General features: G+C 38.8%; 1 protein-coding gene across 2 annotated transcripts in view; it reads right to left on the minus strand.

Annotated features, from left to right (window-relative positions):
• Positions 1 to 20,957, minus strand: part of TMPRSS7 (transmembrane serine protease 7) — a gene marked incomplete at both ends in the record, with an annotated part of 50,254 nt that overhangs the window by 17,581 nt on the left and 11,716 nt on the right. The window contains 6 exons of one of the 2 annotated variants that reach the window (XM_082655115.1): positions 12,363 to 12,475; positions 15,222 to 15,352; positions 16,682 to 16,910; positions 17,641 to 17,679; positions 18,947 to 19,140; positions 20,695 to 20,762. In XM_082655115.1, coding sequence (XP_082511241.1) covers positions 12,363 to 12,475; positions 15,222 to 15,352; positions 16,682 to 16,910; positions 17,641 to 17,679; positions 18,947 to 19,140; positions 20,695 to 20,762 — 774 coding nt within the window. The remainder of the gene's footprint in view (positions 1 to 12,362; positions 12,476 to 15,221; positions 15,353 to 16,681; positions 16,911 to 17,640; positions 17,680 to 18,946; positions 19,141 to 20,694; positions 20,763 to 20,957) is intronic. The other variant, XM_082655116.1, reaches the window with a different exon arrangement.

Raw genomic sequence — 20,957 nt, forward strand, 5'->3', positions numbered from 1 at the left:
GATTCTTTAGATAAAGGAGGAATGAATCAGCATCCTCTTCATATTAAACCTTGGTATTTCAGAAGTTTCTGAGTCATCCCTACATCTTCTCTGAAGAGATCAAACAAGGGAAGCAGCTACTTATGTGGTACGTGCACAAGTGAGCGCATACACACACACACACTCACACGTACACACACGCAATGCAACTGGCCTTGTTGTGACATTGTATGACATGCACATACGTCACATCTGATATGCCATAATTTTTGTTTTAATTTTCACTTTAGCCCAGGAATTATTTAAGAGAGAGTTCTTACATTTCCAGGGAGCAGAATTTTGGCTTCCCTATTTTCAAGGTTTTAAATTCTATCTGAGCTAGATAACAGATTATTTATTGCAGTATAGCTTTTAATTTTTTAATTTACTAACAATTTTGTTGGGATCAAATTTATGAAGGCCCCAAGGTCATTTTTTTAAAAGGGTAATTTCTGTTTTTATATATTACCAAACTCATTATTTGTATGATTTAATACTCTTCCTAGCCTTATTTATTGTCCCCCACTGTCTCTGTCATGAACCAAGAGAAAGGAAAATCTCTTATTGAAGCACTCTCCATTTCTCTTTGTACTTCATATAGGTTTTACGAGTATTAACGCTATACCCTTTGGTGCATAAATAATTGTAGTAATTAGATCGTTATGTGGATCGCCCTCTTTGTCACTGCAGATTGCCTTCCTTTTCCCACTGAACGCCATAATTCCAGCATTGTCTGGCATTAAGGCTGTGATCCTTGCTTTCTGATTGCTTACATATGCCTAGTATGATATTGCCCATTCTTTTATTTTCAACTTTACTAAATCATTTTTTAAATTCATTTTGTCTTTTAACAACAACATATAGTTAAGTTTTAGATAATACTTTGCAATTCAATCCTACTGTCTTATTCCTTTAACAGATGAGTTTTGTCCATTGACTTTTATTGCTCTGACAGACATTTGGTTTTTCAGTTATGTCATCATATTTTATGTTATAGTTTCTTTGCTGTATGGTGTGCTTCTTTCTAACTTGTGTTTAAATATAGTTCCCCTCCCGCCTTAGTCTACCTTTGAGAGGAAATGGATTGGGCACCTTATGACCGATTTAAACATAACAACATGGTTAGGCAGGTAGTATGATTCCCATCTTATAGAAGAAGAAACCTAGACTAACCAAAGACAAGCAAATTTCCCAACGCAGACCAGAAACTCAAACTAGTCCTGCATTTCTCTGAAGGCCTCCCTTTTCTCAGCACTGCCTGGAAACGCATGTCGGGAACCCCAGAGGAACAGGATTGTCTTTCATTCACCATAAGACTCACAAGGCTCATGAGAACACATATCACACTTTTTTCACTCTTGTCATTTGGTTATTTCTTCACATTAAAAAAAAGAAAACAAGATGTGAACTGAAAGATAGTAAGTATATTTAAGGAATCAATTAAATTTTCTAGCATGAGAACATATTCCAATGCAATCCTCCACCAAGAAGCTTGCTTGGGCATTGTCACTGAGTTCCAGAGCGCTGAAACAAAATGGATTTATATGCACCCCAAGCAAAAAGCCTCTCCACAGTGAAAGGAAATATGTCCCCTTGCACACTGATTCCGCTGACACAGAATCATACACTATTCTACTTTCATGCTCAGATTGGCCAAGAGACTCTACTGATATTACCGTCCTTGATAAATGGATGGATGAGGTGCAGTTTCACAAAGGATTGCAAGCTATTTCAACAAATGAACGAGAAACGTGAAACTACTAAGTACGCTATTTCCCTCTATGTTCTGTACTCTCTGTTCCCACTGCCCAATGCTGTACCTTTGTTTTGGGAACTTTAACCAAGTAAGGAGAGGAATTCTTCTGATCTGGACCTGCTGTATTTAAATATCTGTCTAGTCAGTGATGGTAACAAAATGCAGGACATACCTTACTTTTGGTCACCCCTAACTTGCCAGTGGTTGTGTACACGTGTACACACAACACAAGAACCCACCTCAGATGAGCACTGGAAAATTATTTGGCAAATATGCTTGCCACAGAAGCATGGAAGAGAGGCTACCTTCTGGGGAATTCCATCTATTTCCTGTGTGATATGAGAAGGTGAACTTGCATGGCCCACAGTGATCCCTGCTTATGTCTGGTGGACCTAACTGGGTGGTGCTGGGCTGATGACATCTGTGATAAAACAACTCAAGGGACTGCTTTACTTTTTCTTCTAAGACTCTAAAACAAAACTTATTATTTGGAAAACAAAAAGAAGGAAGAGAGAAGGAGATGAATGTTCAGATAAGTGAATGTTATGACAGATAGGGAAGCTGAACATCTTCAGGAGCCCAGAAAAAGAGAGGCTGTTGAATTTATTTATGGAGGGGGCGTGATCCCTTTTAATCCTACATGGGTCACTTACTATTGGAGTGGCCTCTGGCAAATGCTTTGTCCCCATTTCTGTTTCCTTATCTATAAAACCACCAGAATATTGCTCCTATATCAGAGGTATGCTTTGAAGAGCAAATAAAATTATGTGTGCTGAAAACACTGAAGTACTAAACAAATGTAGACAACATATTATAACCACAAAGTCCTTTTTTGGTTTTATTGATTTAATATCTCCTTCCTGCCCTGTAGTCTGTTAGCTCTGTGAGAGAAGGACTTTGGTAACCTTGCTACTAGGCATCCCTGTACAGTGACTGACATGCAGCAGACATTCAACAAACATTTGTTGAACAGACAGGAGAGCTTGGGAGAAGAATCAGATGAGCTTTAAGTTGGAGCAAGAGTTAATCCTTCTCAGATAAATAAGACCTTAAAAACTCAGCTAGAAGTGAGTTTGAGAAGGGAATTGATTGTTCTTCAGTAGATTTGGAAATCAAACCAGTCACTAAGAAGGATTGAGGATGATAAAATTAACTCTTGTGCAGAAAAGGTTTTATCATGACTTGAGTCAATATTTTTGTTACTTAGGTCATGCAGTTCTTCGTCATTTTTATTAAATGCAAAGATATTTAACAGGTCACAAATTATTTTTTACATGATTTCCATTGAGAAACATGATCTCTAAAGACAAAGCAGAAGCCACAATGAGACAGTAGGAGGGGCGCAATCACAGTAAAATCATAACCCATAACTGCTGGGTGGGTGACTCACAAAATGGAGAACACTTATACCACAGAAGTCCACCCATTGGAGTGAAGGTTCTGAGTGCCATGTCAGGCTTCCCAACCTGGGGGAGGAGGAATTCCTAGAGAATCAGACTTTGAAGGTTAGCGGGATTTCATTGCAGGACTTTGACAGGAGACTGGGAGAAACAGAGACTCTACTCGTGGAGGGCACACACAAAGTAGTCTGTGCACTGGGAGCTAGGGGAAGGAGCAGTGACCCCATAGGAGACAGAACCAGACCTACCAGCTAGTGTTGGAGGGTCTCCTGCAGAAGAGAGGGGTGGCTGTGGCACACCGCAGGGACAAGGACACTGACAGCAGAAGTTCTGGGAAGGACTCCTTGGTATGAGACCTCCCAGAGTCCACCATTAGCCCGACCAAAGAGCCCAGGTAGGCTCCAGTGTTGGGTCACCTCAGGCCAAAGAACTAACAGGGAGGGAACCCAGCCCCACCCATCAGCAGACAAGTGGATTAAAGTTTTACTGAGCTCTGCCCACCAGAGCAACAGCCAGCTCTACCCACCACTAGGCCCTCTGATCAGGAAGCTTGCACAAGCCTCTTAGATAGCCTCATCCACCAGAGGGCAGATAGCAGAAGCAAGAAGAACTACAATCCCACAGCCTGTGGAACAAAAACCACATTCACAGAAAGATAGACAACATGAAAAGGAAGAGGGCTATGTACCAGATGAAGGAACAAGATAAAACCCCAGAAAAACAACTAAATGAAGTGGAGATAGGCAACCTTCCAGAAAAAGAAATCAGAATAAAGATAGTGAAGATGATCCAGGACCTCGGAAAAAGAATGGAGGCAAAGATTGAGAGGATGCAAGAAATGTTTAACAAAGATCTAGAAAAATTAAAGAACAAACAGAGATGAACAATACAATAGCTGAAATGAAAACTACACTAGAAGGAATCAATAGCAGAATAATGGAGGCAGAAGAATGGATAAGTGACCTGGAAGACAGAATGGTGAAATTCACTGATGGAGAACAGAATAAAGAAAAAAGAATGAAAAGAAATGAAGACACCCTAAGCGACCTCTGGGACAACATTGAACACAACAACATTCGCATTATAGGGGTTACAGAAGGAGAAGAGAGAGAGAAAGTACCCGGGAAAATATTTGAAGAGATTATAGAAGAAAACATCCCTAACAAGGGAAAGGAAATAGCCACCCAAGTCCAGGAAGTGCAGAGAGTCCCATACAGGATAAACCCAAGGAGAAACACCTTGACACACATAGTAATCAAACTGGCAAAAATTAAAGACAAAGAAAAATTATTTAAAGCAGCAAGGGAAAAATGACAAATAATATACAAGGGAACTGCCATAAGGTTAACAGCTGATTTCTCAGCAGAAACTATACAAACCAGAAGGGAGTGGCATGATATACTTAAAGAGATGAAAGGGAAGAACTTACAACCAAGATTACTCTACCCAGGAAGGATCTCATTCAGATTCGATGGAGAAATCAAAAGCTTTACAGACAAGCAAAAACTAAGAGAATTCAGCACCACAAAATTAGCTCTACAACAAATGCTAAAGGAACTTCTCTAAGTGGGAAACACAAGAGAAGAAAAGGACCTACAAAACCAAGCCTAAAACAATTAAGAAAATGGTCATAGGAACATACATATCAATAATTACCTTAAACATGAATGGATTAAATGCTCCAACCAAAAGACACAGGCTTGCGGAATGGATACAAAAACAGCACCCATATATATGCTGTCTACAAGAGACCCACTTCAGATCTAGGGACACATACAGACTGAAAGTGAGGGGATGGAAAAAGATATTCCATGCAAATGGAAATCAAAAGGAAGCTGGAGTAGCAATAAACATATCATATAAAATAGACTTTAAAATAAAGAATGTTACAAGAGACAAGGAAAGACACTATATAATGATCAATGGATCAATCCAAGAAGAAGATATAACAATTATAAATATATATGCACACAACATAGGAGCACATCAACACATAAGGCAACTGTTAATAGCTATAAAAGAGGAAATCGACAGTAACACAATAATATTGGGGGGACTTTAACACCTCACTTAGACCAATGGACAGATCATTCAAAATGAAAATAAATAAGGAAACACAAGCTTTAAATAACACAATAGATATTTAATTGATATTTATAGGACATTCCATCCAAAAACAGCAGATTACACTTTCTTCTCAAGTGCGCATGGAAGACTCTCCAGGATAGATCACATCTTGGGTGACAAATGAAGCCTCGGTAAATTTAAGAAAACTGAAATCATATCAAGCATCTTTTCTGACCACAATGCTATGAGATTAGAAATGAATTACAGGGAAATAAAAATAAAAAACACAAACACATGGATGCTAAACAATACATTACTAAATAACCAAGAGATCACAGAAGAAATCAAAGATTAAATAAAAAAATACATAGAGACAAATTACAATGAAAACACGATGATCCAAAACCTATGGGATGCAGAAAACTCAGTTCTAAGAGAGAAGTTTATAGCTATACAAGCCTACCTCAAGAAACAAGAAAAATCTCAAATAAACAATCTCACCTTACACATGAAGGAACTACAGAAAGAAGAACAAACAAAACCCAAAGTTAGCAGAAGGAGAGAAATCATAAAGATCAGAGCAGAAATAAATGAAATAGAAACAAAAAAGCCATAGCAAAGATCAATAAAATTAAAAGCTGGTTCTTTGAGAAGATAAAAAATATTTGTAAATCATTAGCCAGACTCATCAAGAAAAAGAGGGAGAGGACTGAAATCAATAAAAATAGAAATGAAAAAGGAGAAGTTACAACAGACATTGCAGAAATACAGAGCACCCTAAGAGACTACGGCAAGCAACTCTATGCCAACAAAATGGACAACCTGGAAGAAATGGACAAATTCTTAGAGAGGTATAACCTTCCAAGACTGAAGCAGGAAGAAATAGAAAATATGAACAGACCAATCACAAGTAATGAAATTGAAACTGTGATTAAAAAATCTTCCATCAAACAAAAGTCCAGGATCAGATGCCTTCACAGGTGAATTCTATCAGAGATTTAGAGAAGAGCTAACACCCATCCTTCTCAAACTCTTCCAAAAAATTGCAGAGGAAGGAACACTCCCAAACTCATTCTATGAGGCCACCATCACCCTGATACCAAATACAAAGATAGTACAAAAAAAAAAAATTACAGACGAATATCACTGATGAATATGGATGCAAAAATCCTCAACAAAATACTACCAAACAGAATCCAACAACACATTAAAAGGATCATACACCATGATCAAGTGGGATTTATCCCAGGGATGCAAGGATTCTTCAATATACACAAATCAATCTATGTGATACACCATATTAACAAATTGAAGGAGAAAAACCATATGATCATTTCAATAGATGCAGAAAAAGCTTTTGACAAAATTCAACACCCATTTATGATAAAAACTCTCCAGAAAGTGGGCATAGAGGGAAACTACCTCAACATAATAGAGGCCATATATGACAAAGCCACAGCAAACATCATTCTCAATGGTGAAAAACAGAAAGCATTTCCTCTAAGATCAGGAACAAGACAAGGATGTCCACTCTCACCACTATTATTCAACATAGTTTTGGAAGTCCTAGCCATGACAATCAGAGAAGAAAAAGAAATGAAAGGAATACAAATTGGAAAAGAAGAAGTAAAACTGTCACTGTTTGCAGATGACATGATACTATACATAGAGAATCCTAAAAATGCCACAAGAAAACTACTAGAGCTAATCAATTAATTTGGTAAAGTTGCAAAATTAATGCACAGAAATCAATGCACAAAATTAATGCACAGAAATCTCTTGCATTCCTATACACTAATGATGAAAAATTTGAAAGAGAAATTAAGGAAACACTCCCATTTACCATTGCAACAAAAAGAATAAAATACCTAGGAATAAACCTACCTAGGGAGACAAAAGGCCTGTATGCAGAAAGCTATGACACTGATGAAAGAAATTAAAGATGATACCAACAGATGGAGAGATATACCATGTTCTTGGATTGGAAGGGTCAATACTGTAAAAATGACTATACTACCCAAAGCAATCTATAGATTCAATGCAATCCCTATCAAATTACCAATGGAATTTTTTACAGAACTAGAACAAATCATCTTAAAATTTGTATCAAGACACAAAAGACCCTGAATAGCCAAGGCTGTCTTGAGGGAAATAAATGGAGCTGGAGGAATCAGACTCCCTGACTTCAGACTATGCTACAAAGCTACAGTAATCAAGACAATATGGTACTGGCACACAAACAGAAACATAGATCAATGGAACAAGAAAGAAAGCCCAGAGATAAACCCACACACCTATGGTCAACTAATCTATGACAAAGGAGGCAAAGATATACAATGGAGAAAAGACAGTCTCTTCAATAAATGGTGTTGGGAAAACTGGACAGCTACATGTAAAAGAATGAAATGAGAACACTCCTTAACACCATACACAAAAATAAACCCAAAATGGATTAAAGACCTAAATATAAGACCAGACGGTATAAAACTCTTAGAGGAAAACATAGGAAGAACACTCTTTGACATAAATCTTTTTGATTTATGATTTTTGATCATAAATCTTTTTGATCCACCTCCTAGAGTAATGGAAATAAAAACAAAAATAAACAAGTGGTGGGGGCTTCCCTGGTGGCTCAGTGGTTGAGAGTTTGCCTGCCAAGGCAGGGGACACGGGTTCATGCCCCGGTCCAGGAAGATCCCACATGCTGCAGAGCAGCTGGGCCCGTGAGCCATGGCTGCTGAGCCTGTGCGTCTGGAGCCTGTGCTCCGCAACAGGAGAAGCCACAAAAGTGAGAGGCCCGTGTACTGCAAAAAAAAAAAAAAAAAAAAAAAACAAGTGGGACCTAATGAAACTTAAAAGCTTTTGCACAGCATAGGAAACCATAAACAAGATGAAAAGACAACCCTCATAATGGGAGAAAATATTTGCAAACGAATCAATGGACAAAGGATTAATCTCCAAAATATATAAACAGCTCATGCAGCTCAATATTAAAGAAACAAACAACCCTATCCAAAAATGGGCAGAAAACCTAAACAGACATTTCTGCAAAGAAGACATATAGATGGCCAAAAAGCACATGAAAAGCTGCTCAACATCACTAATTATTTGAGAAACGCAAATGAAAACTACAATGAGGTATCACCTCACACCAGTTAGAATGGGCATCATCAGAAAATCTACAAACAACAAATGCTAGAGAGGGTGTGGAGAAAAGGGAACCCTCTTGCACTGTTGGTGGGAATGTAAATTGATACAGCCACTATGGAGAACAGTATGGAGGTTCCTTAAAAATCTAAAAATAGAATTACCATATGATCCAGCAATCCCACTACTGGGCATATACCCAGAGAAAACCATAATTCAAAAAGACACATGCACCCCAATGTTCATTGCAGCACTGTTTACAATAGCCAGGTCATGGAAGCAACCTAAATGCCCATCAACAGCCAAATGGATAAAGAAGATGTGGTACATGTATACAATGGACTGTTACTCAGCCATTAAAAGGAACGAAATAGAGTCATTTGTTGAGACGTGGATGGATCTAGAGACTGTCATACAGAATGAAGTAAGTCAGAAAGAGAAAAACAAATATCGTATATTAACACATGTATGTAGAACCTAGAAAAATGGTACAGATGAACCAGTTTGCAGGGCAGAAGTTGAGACACAGATGTAGAGAACAAACCTATAGACACAAAGGGGGGAAAACCGCAGTGGGGTGGGGTTGGTGGTGTGCTGAATTGGGCGATTGGGATTGACATGTATACACTAATGTGTATAAAATTGATGACTAATAAGAACCTGCAGTATAAAAAAAAAAACAAAAAACAACTAATACTAATCTTTCTTTGGGTTATTTATATAGAAATATGTTAATATAAATGTTTCAGACATTACATGAAATTTCTAAAAATCTTATATGTTCTGGTATAATGTTATAAGTTATAATTCTAGTTATTACTTTAAAATGTATATCTCAGAAGTAACTAAATTTCCTTGTCAATTGCATTATTATGAACTTTCATCAAATCTTTATCTGTGGTCATTTTTAAGTCTTTTGTCATTTACAGACAGTTCTGGGTATACTCTGATGCTTTTGCAAAAATGTTCCTCTAAAAGTGTTTCATCTTCAAGGAATTCATGGAAAAATCTCTGACAAGTACAGGTTTCTGGTAACTGACTATACTGCTGAACTGAATGAATAAGCATTTTGAGAACTCTAATGGAAAACTGATGAATTCATAAAAGTGCTAAAAAAAGATCAAGATGAAAAAAAATTAATTACCTGGGACTGAGTGAACTGATGGGGATGATTATAATTTTTGTGACTTTCTGTCTGAATAAAAAAAAAAGAAGAAAAAAATAACAAATGCTGGAGAGGGTGTGGAGAAAAGGAACCCTCTTGCACTGTTGGTGGGAATATAAATTGATAAAGCCACTATGAATAAAAGTATGGAGGTTCCTTAAGAAACTAAAAATAGAATTACCATATGAGACAGCAATCCCACTACAGGGCATATACCCAAAGAAAACCATAATTCAGAAAGACACATGCACCCCAATGTTCATAGCAGCACTACTTATAATAGCCAGGTCATGGAAGCAACCTAAATGCCCAATGACAGACGAATGGATAAAGAAGATGTGGTACATATACAATGGAATATTATTCAGCCACAAAAAGGAATGAAATTGGGTCATTTGTAGAGATGTGGATGAATCTAGAGACAATCATACAGAGTGAAGTAAGTCAGAAAGAGAAAAACAAATATTGTCTATTAATGCATATATGGGGAACCTAGAAAAATGGTACAGGTGAACCAGTTTGCAGGGCAGAAATAGAGACACAGATATAGAGAACAATTATATGGACACCAAGGGGGGAAAGCGGCAGGGGGTGTGGGTGGTGGTGTGATGAATTGGGCGATTGGGATGGACATGTATACACTGATGTGTATAAAATGGATGACTAATAAGAACCTGCTCTATAAAAAAATAAATTAAATAACATTCAAAAATTCAAAAAAAAAAAAAAAGAAACATGCTGTCACACAGCTACCGGTGGCTGCTCAAAGCCTTCCAAGAAAGCAATAGCTTTATTTAACCTCCTCATTGAGAACAACCAACCTTGACCTCTGGGGAATGGTGTCATCGCACAAGTCTGTCCCCAATGTTTCCTGTCTCCCCTTTCCCATCCCCCACCCCCATGCTCTTTTCCTTGTCAAGATTTCCTATTGGGGCTTCCCTGGTGGCGCAGTGGTTGAGAGTCCGCCTGCCGATGCAGGGGACACGGGTTCGTGCCCCGGTTCGGGAAGATCCCACATGCCGCGGAGCGGCTGGGCCCGTGAGCCATGGCCGCTGAGCCTGCGCGTCCGGAGCCTGTGCTCTGCAACAGGAGAGGCCACAACAGTGAGAGGCCCGCGTACCGCAAAAAAAAAAAAAAAAAAAAAAAAGATTTCCTATTGTTCAGCATTTCTAACCCTTGACCCAGTGAAACAGAAAGTGATCTGATTTTTTTTTTGTACCCTGACTAAAACTTAATCACAGCAACGTTTAGGGATTTTCCTTTTAAATCTTGTGAGTTACCATGGGATCAACATTTTTTTTATCTCAAAGGACTTTCAAACACTTGATGGAGCTTCTGGGAACGGGGTCTTTCTTGTTCTAGATATTATAAAGAAGATAACTCTGCTTATTGGAGAGTTGAAGAGGCAGAGGTTTGATGCCTTTCCCTCCTCTTTCCCCAGCGCTTCTTTTCTTCTCTTTCCATCTACCCCTCTCCCCACCTTCAGACTTGCTAGTCACCTGAGGCTCTGAGCTTTTGCTGCTCTAAGGCACCAAGAATTGGGCAGTGAGCAAGAATCCAGAACCTTTATGTCTTCATTATATTTTAAATATTTGGGATAATGATAAAAAAATAATTTAAGGATGCCTACTAGTAGGTAGAGATTTGGGTATAATAAAAACATTTCAATATTTAACTGTTAGGACTGTGCACGAACCCTACATGCAGCAAGCACTCTCCTGCCTCCTCGGGGCCTTTGCCTCAGCTCTTCCCTTTGCCCGGGACACTCTTACCCTCAGCACGCACCAGGTTAGTTCCATCGTGTCTCAAGTTTCTATGCAAATGTCCCCTTGTCAGTGAGGCTTTCCCTGACCATCCTACTTGAGACAACAAATCCCAGACTTCCTACCTTTCACACCCCCACCACCCCCACTCAGCTACAGAGCCCCTCCCCTGCTGTATTCTCCATAGCATTGTACCATCGTGGAACACACTGCATGTATTTTACTTGTTTATTTCTTTGTCACCTGTCTCCCCCTACTTTATAGAGGACTCCATGACAGCAGAGCTTGTGTGTGTGTGTGTGTGTGTGTGTGTGTGTGTGAGAGAGAGAGAGAGAGAGAGAGAGATCTCATGCATCCCAGTGCTCAGAATACTGCCTGACACGGAGCAGGCATTTAATAATAATATGTTGAATGAATACAAACTAGACACTGCTTGTCACTTACATCTAACTGCTATGCCCCACAAAAATGATTTCATATGTATATGCTGAAAGAGCAAAGGCGACCTCCCTCCACATTAATATAACAGCTGGAGAAAGAAAAATAGGTTAGACACTGAGATTTTGAGAAACAAACAGAAACCAGGGACTACCTGTCTAGCGCCAGAGGGAGACATATGTACCTTATATAAATTTACACTCTGATTTGCTTATACAGCTGAAATATATATTGCCTAATTCAATTTATTATTTCTTTATTATTCTCATTATAATGCTGATGAAGTAATTAAAAATTAATAAATGAGCTCTACCATAATAAAATAAACTGTTTGATCCTATAACAATGTCTTTGCTCTTTTTAATACAAAGTAAGAAACTGGACAAATAAGCCCCAGTCTGCAAAAAGCAGTTAATTGTGAGCAGCGGCTTGAAATTATAACAAACCTTCATGTTCTAGATAATATATTTTAATAAGGTTTAAATATTATAAAATTAACTGACATTCTTTTTGTAATTTAAAAAATAAGTATAATTAAATTCAAAAATAAATAGCTACTAAAAATAGGATAGCAATATTTTTCTAAGATACTGTTAAAACTAGGCTACCTGAAATTTCCAGGTACACTTGCATTTTGGAGGGTAGTAGCTTGGGTAATATGGACTTGAAATTTTCCCTTCAAAGCCAGTGATTTCTTTGACCAACACTGTGTTTTCACATTCTGAAAAAAATATCCAGTAACACACAATGATTTTCAGTTGTGAGATTATGGGAAATAGACAGCATACATTTCTTTAACTACAAATGCACATTTTCTTGGTCAATAAGCTTATGTATTTTTGAAATTAAACTATTTAAAAAAAATAGTACCCTATGGATGTATAGCTAATATACTGTTCAAAGTCTATACTTGTTTTCAAATCTTTTTTTTTTTACATCTTTATTGGAGTATAATTGCTTTACAATGGTGTGTTAGTTTCTGCTTTATAACAAAGTGAATCAGTTATACATATACATATGTTCCCATATCTCTTCCCTCTTGCATCTCTCTCCCTCCCACCCTCCCTATCCCACCCCACTAGGTGGTCACAAAGCACGGAGCTGATCTCCCTGTGCTATGCGGCTGCTTCCCACTAGCTATCTATTTTACGTTTGGTAGTGTATATATGTCCATGCCACTCTCTCACTTTGTCACAGCTTACCCTTCCCCCTCTCCATATCCTTAAGTCCATTCTCTAGTAGGTCTGTGTCTTTATTCCTGTCTTACCCCTAGGTTCTTCATGACATGTTTTTCTTAGATTCCATATATATGTGTTAGCATATGGTATTTGTCTTTCTCTTTCTGACTTACTTCACTCTGTATGACAGACTCTAGGTCCATCCACCTCACTACAAATAACTCAATTTCGTTTCTTTTTATAGCTGAGTAATATTCCATTGTATATATGTGCCACATCTTCTTTATCCATTCATCCGATGGACACTTAGGTTGCTTCCATCTCCTGGCTATTTCAAATCATTTATTTTGGTTACATATCTATAGGAGGCTATTCCTTTCTTTAAAAAACATGGTTTAAATATATTTTTTCTTCTAGTTTTATTGAGATATAATTAACATATTAACACTGTATGTATATTTTGACATGCAGCACTGTAAATATATATTTTTAAAGCTTCTGAGTTAATTTTGTTCAAATTAGTGTGTATTTGTTGTTCAAGAGATATCCAGTTTTCATAATGTGTTATACTATTTAAATAAGACAATCTACATGTCTCTTCTTACTGTTATGGTCATCCTTCTGCTAGAATATAAGTAGCCCAAGAGCACTGATTTTCTTTCTATTTTGTTTACTATTTCCCTAACACCTACAGTCATTTCTGGCATACAACAGATGCTCAGTAAATATTTGTTAAGTGGATAGACAAATTCCACTATAATATTTCTGTTATAATTCTATTTTTAACCTTTGGAGTTACAGATAATTTTCAACCTAACACTATCTCAAATATCTAGTTCAATAAATCAATTTTACATTTTGTTTTGTAACAATTTGACAGAGAAAAACCTATCAAAATGAGCCACTGCCCTAAAATAGTGATGAACCTGTAGCTCTCACTATCTACTTAAGCCCAATTCTCTTCCCTCCTCAGCCCCATCTCCCATTCTGACCCCTTTAGCTTTGTTGATGCTCCTAAAGAAGTTACCAAGACATGACCTGTAAGATCTGACCAGTTTCCAAGGCAACAAATATTACAAAAACATTAGAGTTTCAGTGAAGGCTCTTTTCATTTTGTTTTGTTTGACTTCGTCAACCCAAGTCAAAAAGAGAAGAACAAAGAGGAGGTCACTTTTTGCTCACTAGAAAAACCCATTAAAACCTCTGGGTTTTGGGCTTCCCTGGTGGCGCAGTGGTTGAGAGTCCTCCCGCTGATGCAGGGGACACGGGTTTGTGCCCCGGTTCGGGAAGATCCCACATGCCGCGGAGCGGTTGGGCCCGTGAGCCATGGCCACTGAGCCTGCGCGTCCGGAGCCTGTGCTCCGCAACGGGAGAATCTACAACAGTGAGAGGCCCGCGTACCGGAAAAAAAAAAAAAAAAAAAAAAACCTCTGGGTTTTGCATCATGAGCACTTTCTAGGATGGCACTTATGTGCATTACTATAAATGAGAATTCATGAAAGAATGTGCTAGTTACTGAGCTATTGTCCCTCAGCTCCAAACCCACCCCTCTCTACTCTGTTCTGCAAGGCTGGGCTGGACTATACAAACCACTTCTGTCCTTCACTACCTGATAGGCTCTGCCAGTAGGGGCTGCTAAAGGGAAACTAGAAGGCTGGAGAGGGAAGAATAAGACTTCACTCTGTTTCTTATTCCTGGGAGTGTCACCCCAGCAATGCTGCTTCACCCTTGCAGTTACTCTTCCTTCCTGTAACAGAGTTGAATCCGTTAGCAGTTTTTCCAACTTCCGCTTTATTGTGTCTCCCTAAAAGATGCCAGCTCAGCTGTCTGGCACCCTCTCCTCAAAGGTCTGGGTCCCAGGTTCATGAACACCTGCCTCCGAATTTATAGACACCAACACCAGCTGGGCATAGGTCTGAGTTCCATTACACAGACCACCTCCCCCTCCTCCAAGCCCTAAATTGTAATCGTTCCAATTCCTTTCCATTGTTCCTCTAGATCTACAGTGCTAGTTGCTTCCTACATGTGTTACATCCATGATACCTTACAGTTTTTTTGTGTTTTGTTTTTTTGCCTTTTGAGTTACCCAGTTAACACCTCTGTACTGAGTCAACAGTTCTTTACATTAAGTTCTCTGTTAGAATAATTAATACCATCTCCCTCTTTGAACCTGACTCAGGGTCCTGACTAATGCAACTAGTATTACAACACAGCCTTGGGAGAGATAAGACTGGAGTATCTATCATAATAAGTATTTCTCATGACTTTTTTTCAATTGGGGAAGCTTACCTTGTTCTGGAATGACCTCGAAATATGCCCGGATTCCTGATAGCCTTGGTATCTGAGGAGACTTAAATATCACCAACATGAGATTATTTGTCGAAACAAATGACATTAATGTTCTTGTGGGTTCACAAATTCTGAAACCAGATAACAAAACAAAAGCACATAAACAATAGGTTATTGAGGATCGGACCTCCATCCACCACTAATTCCACACATTTCTTGGGCCATCCACACAGTTCCTGTAAATCAGACTCTACCAGCCAGGTCTTCATCAATTAGTGGCCAGAAGGGACTACAGATGGAGCGGAGCTGATATAGATGCCGAAATTTTTGTCCAGTGACTAATGAAGAATTCTCTTGGATGGCTGTCACTGGACACTCCTTGAGAGCAAACAAGGTATACAGGCAGGGTATTTAATAGCTAAAGTCATGGGCTCTTCACCAGGGAAAACTGGGTTCAAAACTCAGCTCTATCACTTAACTGGGCAATGAAGTAACTAGTTCTTCATAAATGCCAGTTTCCCAACTCTGAAATGGTAGTAATAATAACAGTATACTCCTCATAGCATTGTGGTGAGAATTAAATGAGATAATAACTAAATATGTCTGGGAATAGTGAAAAGAAACCAAAAACAGTGATTGAGGGGTGAGCGTCAGTGACAAACTTACTTTTCACTACAAATCTTTAGACACTGTTTGAATTTTTAACATGTTCATTCACCATCAAAATATAAATAAATAATACTTACATAAAGTACTATTATATACATACATAAACACCATTTAAAATGATAAGATAATTCATATGCCCTTTAGCACAATGAGTAAAAATAGCAAATTCTTAATAAAGCCTAACTGACATTACTAGGTTACCAAAATATTAAGCACTCATAAAAAGATGTCTACTAGTGAGTAAGAAATACTAGGATATGTATATGTATACGTGTGTGTAATTATGTACACGTATGAATGAAAGAATGTATGCAAAAATATAACAGACATTTATTCTGGGTAATGGGAATGGAAGATAATTGACATTGTTTTCTCTGATTGACCTCATTTTCACAATAAACATTGTGTTATCTTTATAAGGAAAATAAATTGTTTTACTAATGCTATGCAATTATAATAGAATATTCATTCTCACATTCTATTGAAACAGTAGCCTTCACTGTGATTGCAATGAAAGTAAAATTAAACCAAAAAAATGTGAAATATATATCAAAACTATTGACTGAAGTTCCCAATGATTTTGACTGTTGTATGCTAGAAGTGAAAAGCAAACACTGTGTCTGACAGGCTCTGGCTAAGACAGGGGGCACTAAACAGGGCACGGGTCAATCTTTGACCTCATGAGTATATACAAAAATGGTTTAAAAAAATCCAAAGGCAAGCCAGATACTGCAAAAGAGAGACATTGTAAAAATTCTTTTCACTTGCCAACCAGAGTGCCTGCATAATACCTATACAAGATGGTGCTCCGGATTGGCATGAGGGAGTCGTAAATGGTCAGGGAGTCGGTGACACAGTTGTCGGCTTCAATCTGGACGGACTCTATTGAGAGACGGATCAGGTGGCCCACTATGGCCACCAGCTTGAAGTGGCACATCAGCCTCCCTGAGGTTGCCGAAATCTCCAGAGGGTAGCGGAGAGACAGGTGATCTGCGTAGAAGTACTGAGAGCAGCCTTTGTCTGTGGAGACAGCACTTTATTTTGCTTTGTTTTGTTTTAGGAATGATTTTTCTAGAAATCTTTATAGAAGAGTAAAGAGCAAAAGAGCTCACATGGAGAATATCTGCTGTCTTTGCCAACCTGGAATCCACTCTCATCTCTTCTGATAATAGAACCTAGATTTTACTTTGAGAAACTACACCTACCCTGTCCATGTGGCTTGGTTGGGGTTAAACTCACCCTAGGTCCAGAAGTGAGCACACGACCCAGACTGACCAATCAGAGCCAAAGCAGCTGTTTCAGGAGTGGGCACGTCAGTCAATTTGAGACAATGAAACTCAGCCCAAGGACTTCTCAAAATACAGGTGAGATTTTTTTCCACCATGGTAGCTAAACTGATAAATCATAAGCTTAGATCTGCTGGTGGCCATTTATGCCACCACATTGAAAGAACCCACTTGATGAAGTCTCAGCAGAAGAAAACAAAAATGCAGAGTCCTGACAATATTTTATCTTAGAACCTGGACCCAACCATGCCTGCAGCCAGCATATTCCACGTATGTCCCAGCAATCACATTTCTTTTGTGCTTAAGCTAGTTTGAATATACTATATCTGTCACTTGCAACGGAAAGAACACTAACAAACACCAGCATGTGAACAGGAAAACTACAGCCAAAAAGGATACTGATTTGGAGGCAGTTGGGGATGGGGAGGTTGGAGGGCAGGGGAGAAACCACAGACATAATTTACCAGATCCTATGGTTGAAGAGTAATCTGACCGAAGCCCAGCTGCATTGAAAAAGCACATAGAAAAAACACTATCAGTCCCAGCATTTCATTTTGTTAGAATTTTGCTTAGTAAAAATATCTTGTCCTTTAAAAGCAATCCAACATATCTGGGATTTGCTTTAAAATAATCCTGTGAGGGTAAAAAGGAGGTTGTTTAGGTATTTAGACATCAAATAGGACAGCTATGAGTTGATAGTTGTTGAAGCTGAGTAGTGTGTAAGAGTTCATTAAACAATTCTCTTTACTTTTGTGCTTGAAATCATCTGCTGTAACAACTTTTAAACATTTTTTGAAGATAAAAAAGCAACTAAACATGGTAATAATTGGTTCTATATCTGAAGTAGTATATGTGGTACAGAATTTTCCACTAGAGATTTTTTTATTGATTCATTACTTATTACAAACACTTATCAACCTACTATATGCCTAACATATATATATATAATTTAAATCAAAATAGAAAACTGCATACATTTTGGGTTAGACAATAATTAAACCACTTTACTGTCAAGATAAATGATGGAATTTGCATTCTGACTGTGTTTTGGGCAGGCCATTTTGGAGCATTGGGGCACACTATAGAACACAGGCGCAGTTCTGTCTGAACAAGGGAAGAAACAAGGAAGGTAAACCTCAGCAAAATTTTCCTTCTCCAGGACCTTATCCCTTGGAGTCTTAGTTTGAAGATGCATGAAGCCAAATTAAATATAGAAAAGGGTACGCTTTAAGAAATTCATTTTCATGTGTATTCTGACCCCAATTCTATTGTCTAATCACTGTATATAACATTTAGCAACTTCTTTTATCAATGTAGCTCCAATGTCTTCAGCTAATCCTGTTCCACTGGGATTGTGGAGAAGAATACAGTCATTCCTCAGTAGCCACAGGGGATTGGATCCAAGACACCCAAGGATACCAAAATTCATGAATGCTCAAATCCCTTATGTAAAATGGCATAGTATTTGCATAAAACCTATGCACATCCTCCTGTATACTTTAAATCATCTCTAGATTACTTCTAATACTTAATACAGTGTAAATGCTGTGTAAATAGTTGCCAGCCTGTGGCAAATTCAAGTTTTGCTTTTTGGAACTTTCTAGAATTTTTTTTCCAAATGTTTTCTATCCATGGTTGGCTGAATCCACGAATGCGAAGTCCATGGATATAGAGGGAAGACTGTACTTCACGGCAACATTGACTACGACAACGACAGTATCAAGAGTGCTGCAGGAAGGAGTGCTTGAAGGAGAATTACCCAACAATCACCATTTAGTACCACAGAGTCCATGTCCACAGCCAGACCCTGCAGGCTCCCCACGGAGGTCCGGTTTATGATGCTTGTCTGGATGGAGTCCTTCAAGATGGCAGCCACACAGTCCTCACAGAAGATATGGCCCTTGGCATGTGGCATGACAAACACAAGCCAAAAGTGAACAAGGAGGCCACCTTTGTTGTTACTGCTGTAGTGAAAAGAGAAAGAAGTCCAGGGATACCTCTTAGGAAGTAGACTTTCATAAGGAGCCAGTGACCCAAGTGATAAATTCAAGGTGAGGCCAATGGACACATCTTTCAACTGACACATCTTTCAACATCTTTCAAGTTCATCTTTCAACTAACTTCCTTCTTTAGGAAGCCATTGACTCCTATCATGGGAATTTGGAAAGGAAAGCATCATGGTATGTGTATTCTTGTGCTGTGTTCAAATCTAGAACTGTTAGTATATTTTGCATCTCCATGGAGAATATACTATTTCTATGGATGTCAATCAGTATTCACTGCTATTACAAATAACAACAGTTAGAATGTTTGATACCTCACCGTGTCCAGACACAGTGCTAAAGCTGCTTTATCCCATTTAATCTTTTGAGGAAGGTCCTGTTACGCTTCCAGTTTTACAGATGAGGAAATTAAGGTCATCTACAACTCAAAATCACACAGCTACTGAGTAGCAAGTCAGGAATCAAGCCTAATTTGGTTTTCAATCTGACCCTGGAGTAGGAGCTCCTACCTGCACAAATATTGTCATATTTTATGAAAAAAACATAAGATAGTGTTCTATAGCACATAATTTGGGAAATGGAAGGTGAAGGAGAGGAAACAAATTGCTTTACTCCAAGACTTCTCAGTGCCTTTAATCTGCCCAAACGGATTGTGAATCTCTGCAGATATATCAGGGGTGGGGGGAGATGGGATACAGTACAAGGCACACAAAGTTTCCTAAAAATTATTTGACCATGGGATCCTTCTTTGCTCAGAAGATCTCTAGTGACCAGTTTTTTACTGAACATATTTTGAGAGAAACTGACTGGTCTGTGTTTTCTGTTTGGCCTCACCCAATATAGTGGATGTGTTTATGGTCATTTTGCCCAGTGGCATTAATACAAAGGTCTAGGATCCCAGTTCTGGAAAGAGGGCAGGCTTTGGTAAATGAAGAAAAAAACTCAGCATGATAGCATGACAAAGAGTTCAGCTGCAGGTTTCCCTGGTGGCGCAGTGGTTAATCCGCCTGCCAATGCAGGGCACACGGGTTCGAGTCCTGGTCCAGGAAGATCCCACATGCCACGGAGCAACTGAGCCGATGCTCCACAACTAATGAGCTGGAGCTCTAGAGCCCCCGAGCCACATCTTCTGAGTCTCGTGTGCCACAACTACTGAAGCCCACGCACCTAGAGCCAGTGCTCCGCAACAAGAGAAGCCACTGCAATGAGAAGCCTGTGCACCACAATGAAGAGTAGCCCCTGCTCACCGCAACTAGAGAAAGCCCGCGCGCAGCAGCGAAGACCCAATGCAGCCAAAAATAAATGCATGCATACATACATACATACATAAAGTCTTTAAAATAAATAAATAAAAGGGGTAAAAAAAGAGTTGGATTGCTATTGTGCTAGAAGGGTATTAACCCACAACTGCCCCCAAGTGGTTACTTGAGAATGGCACTCTTTCAGCCCTTCCACAGCCTTTTGAGGTATTACAGCAGTGAACATAGAAGTCCCAAAGCAAGGGACATTCATTACCTGACATCTGCAACTACCGACTGCTGGTAAAATTTGGAGAAGGCAGATGTTGTATAAACCAGGTTTACCTGCAAAAGAAGAACCAAGATGTCTGAAGGCCTTCAAATTGGCTTCCTCTCATGATACCCAGTGTGCCGTAGGTCCAAGCTCTGACAGTTAGCAAGGTGAAAAGCAAGGCTCAAACTAAAGGCCTCTAAGCCCAAACCCAGACATTATTCCTTGAATTCAAATAAATTCTTACTTCCTGTATCAGGGTTACTTAC

This window comes from Grampus griseus (assembly GCF_964374135.1).
Source record: "Grampus griseus genome assembly, chromosome: 5".
Taxonomy (NCBI): Eukaryota; Metazoa; Chordata; class Mammalia; order Artiodactyla; family Delphinidae; genus Grampus; species Grampus griseus.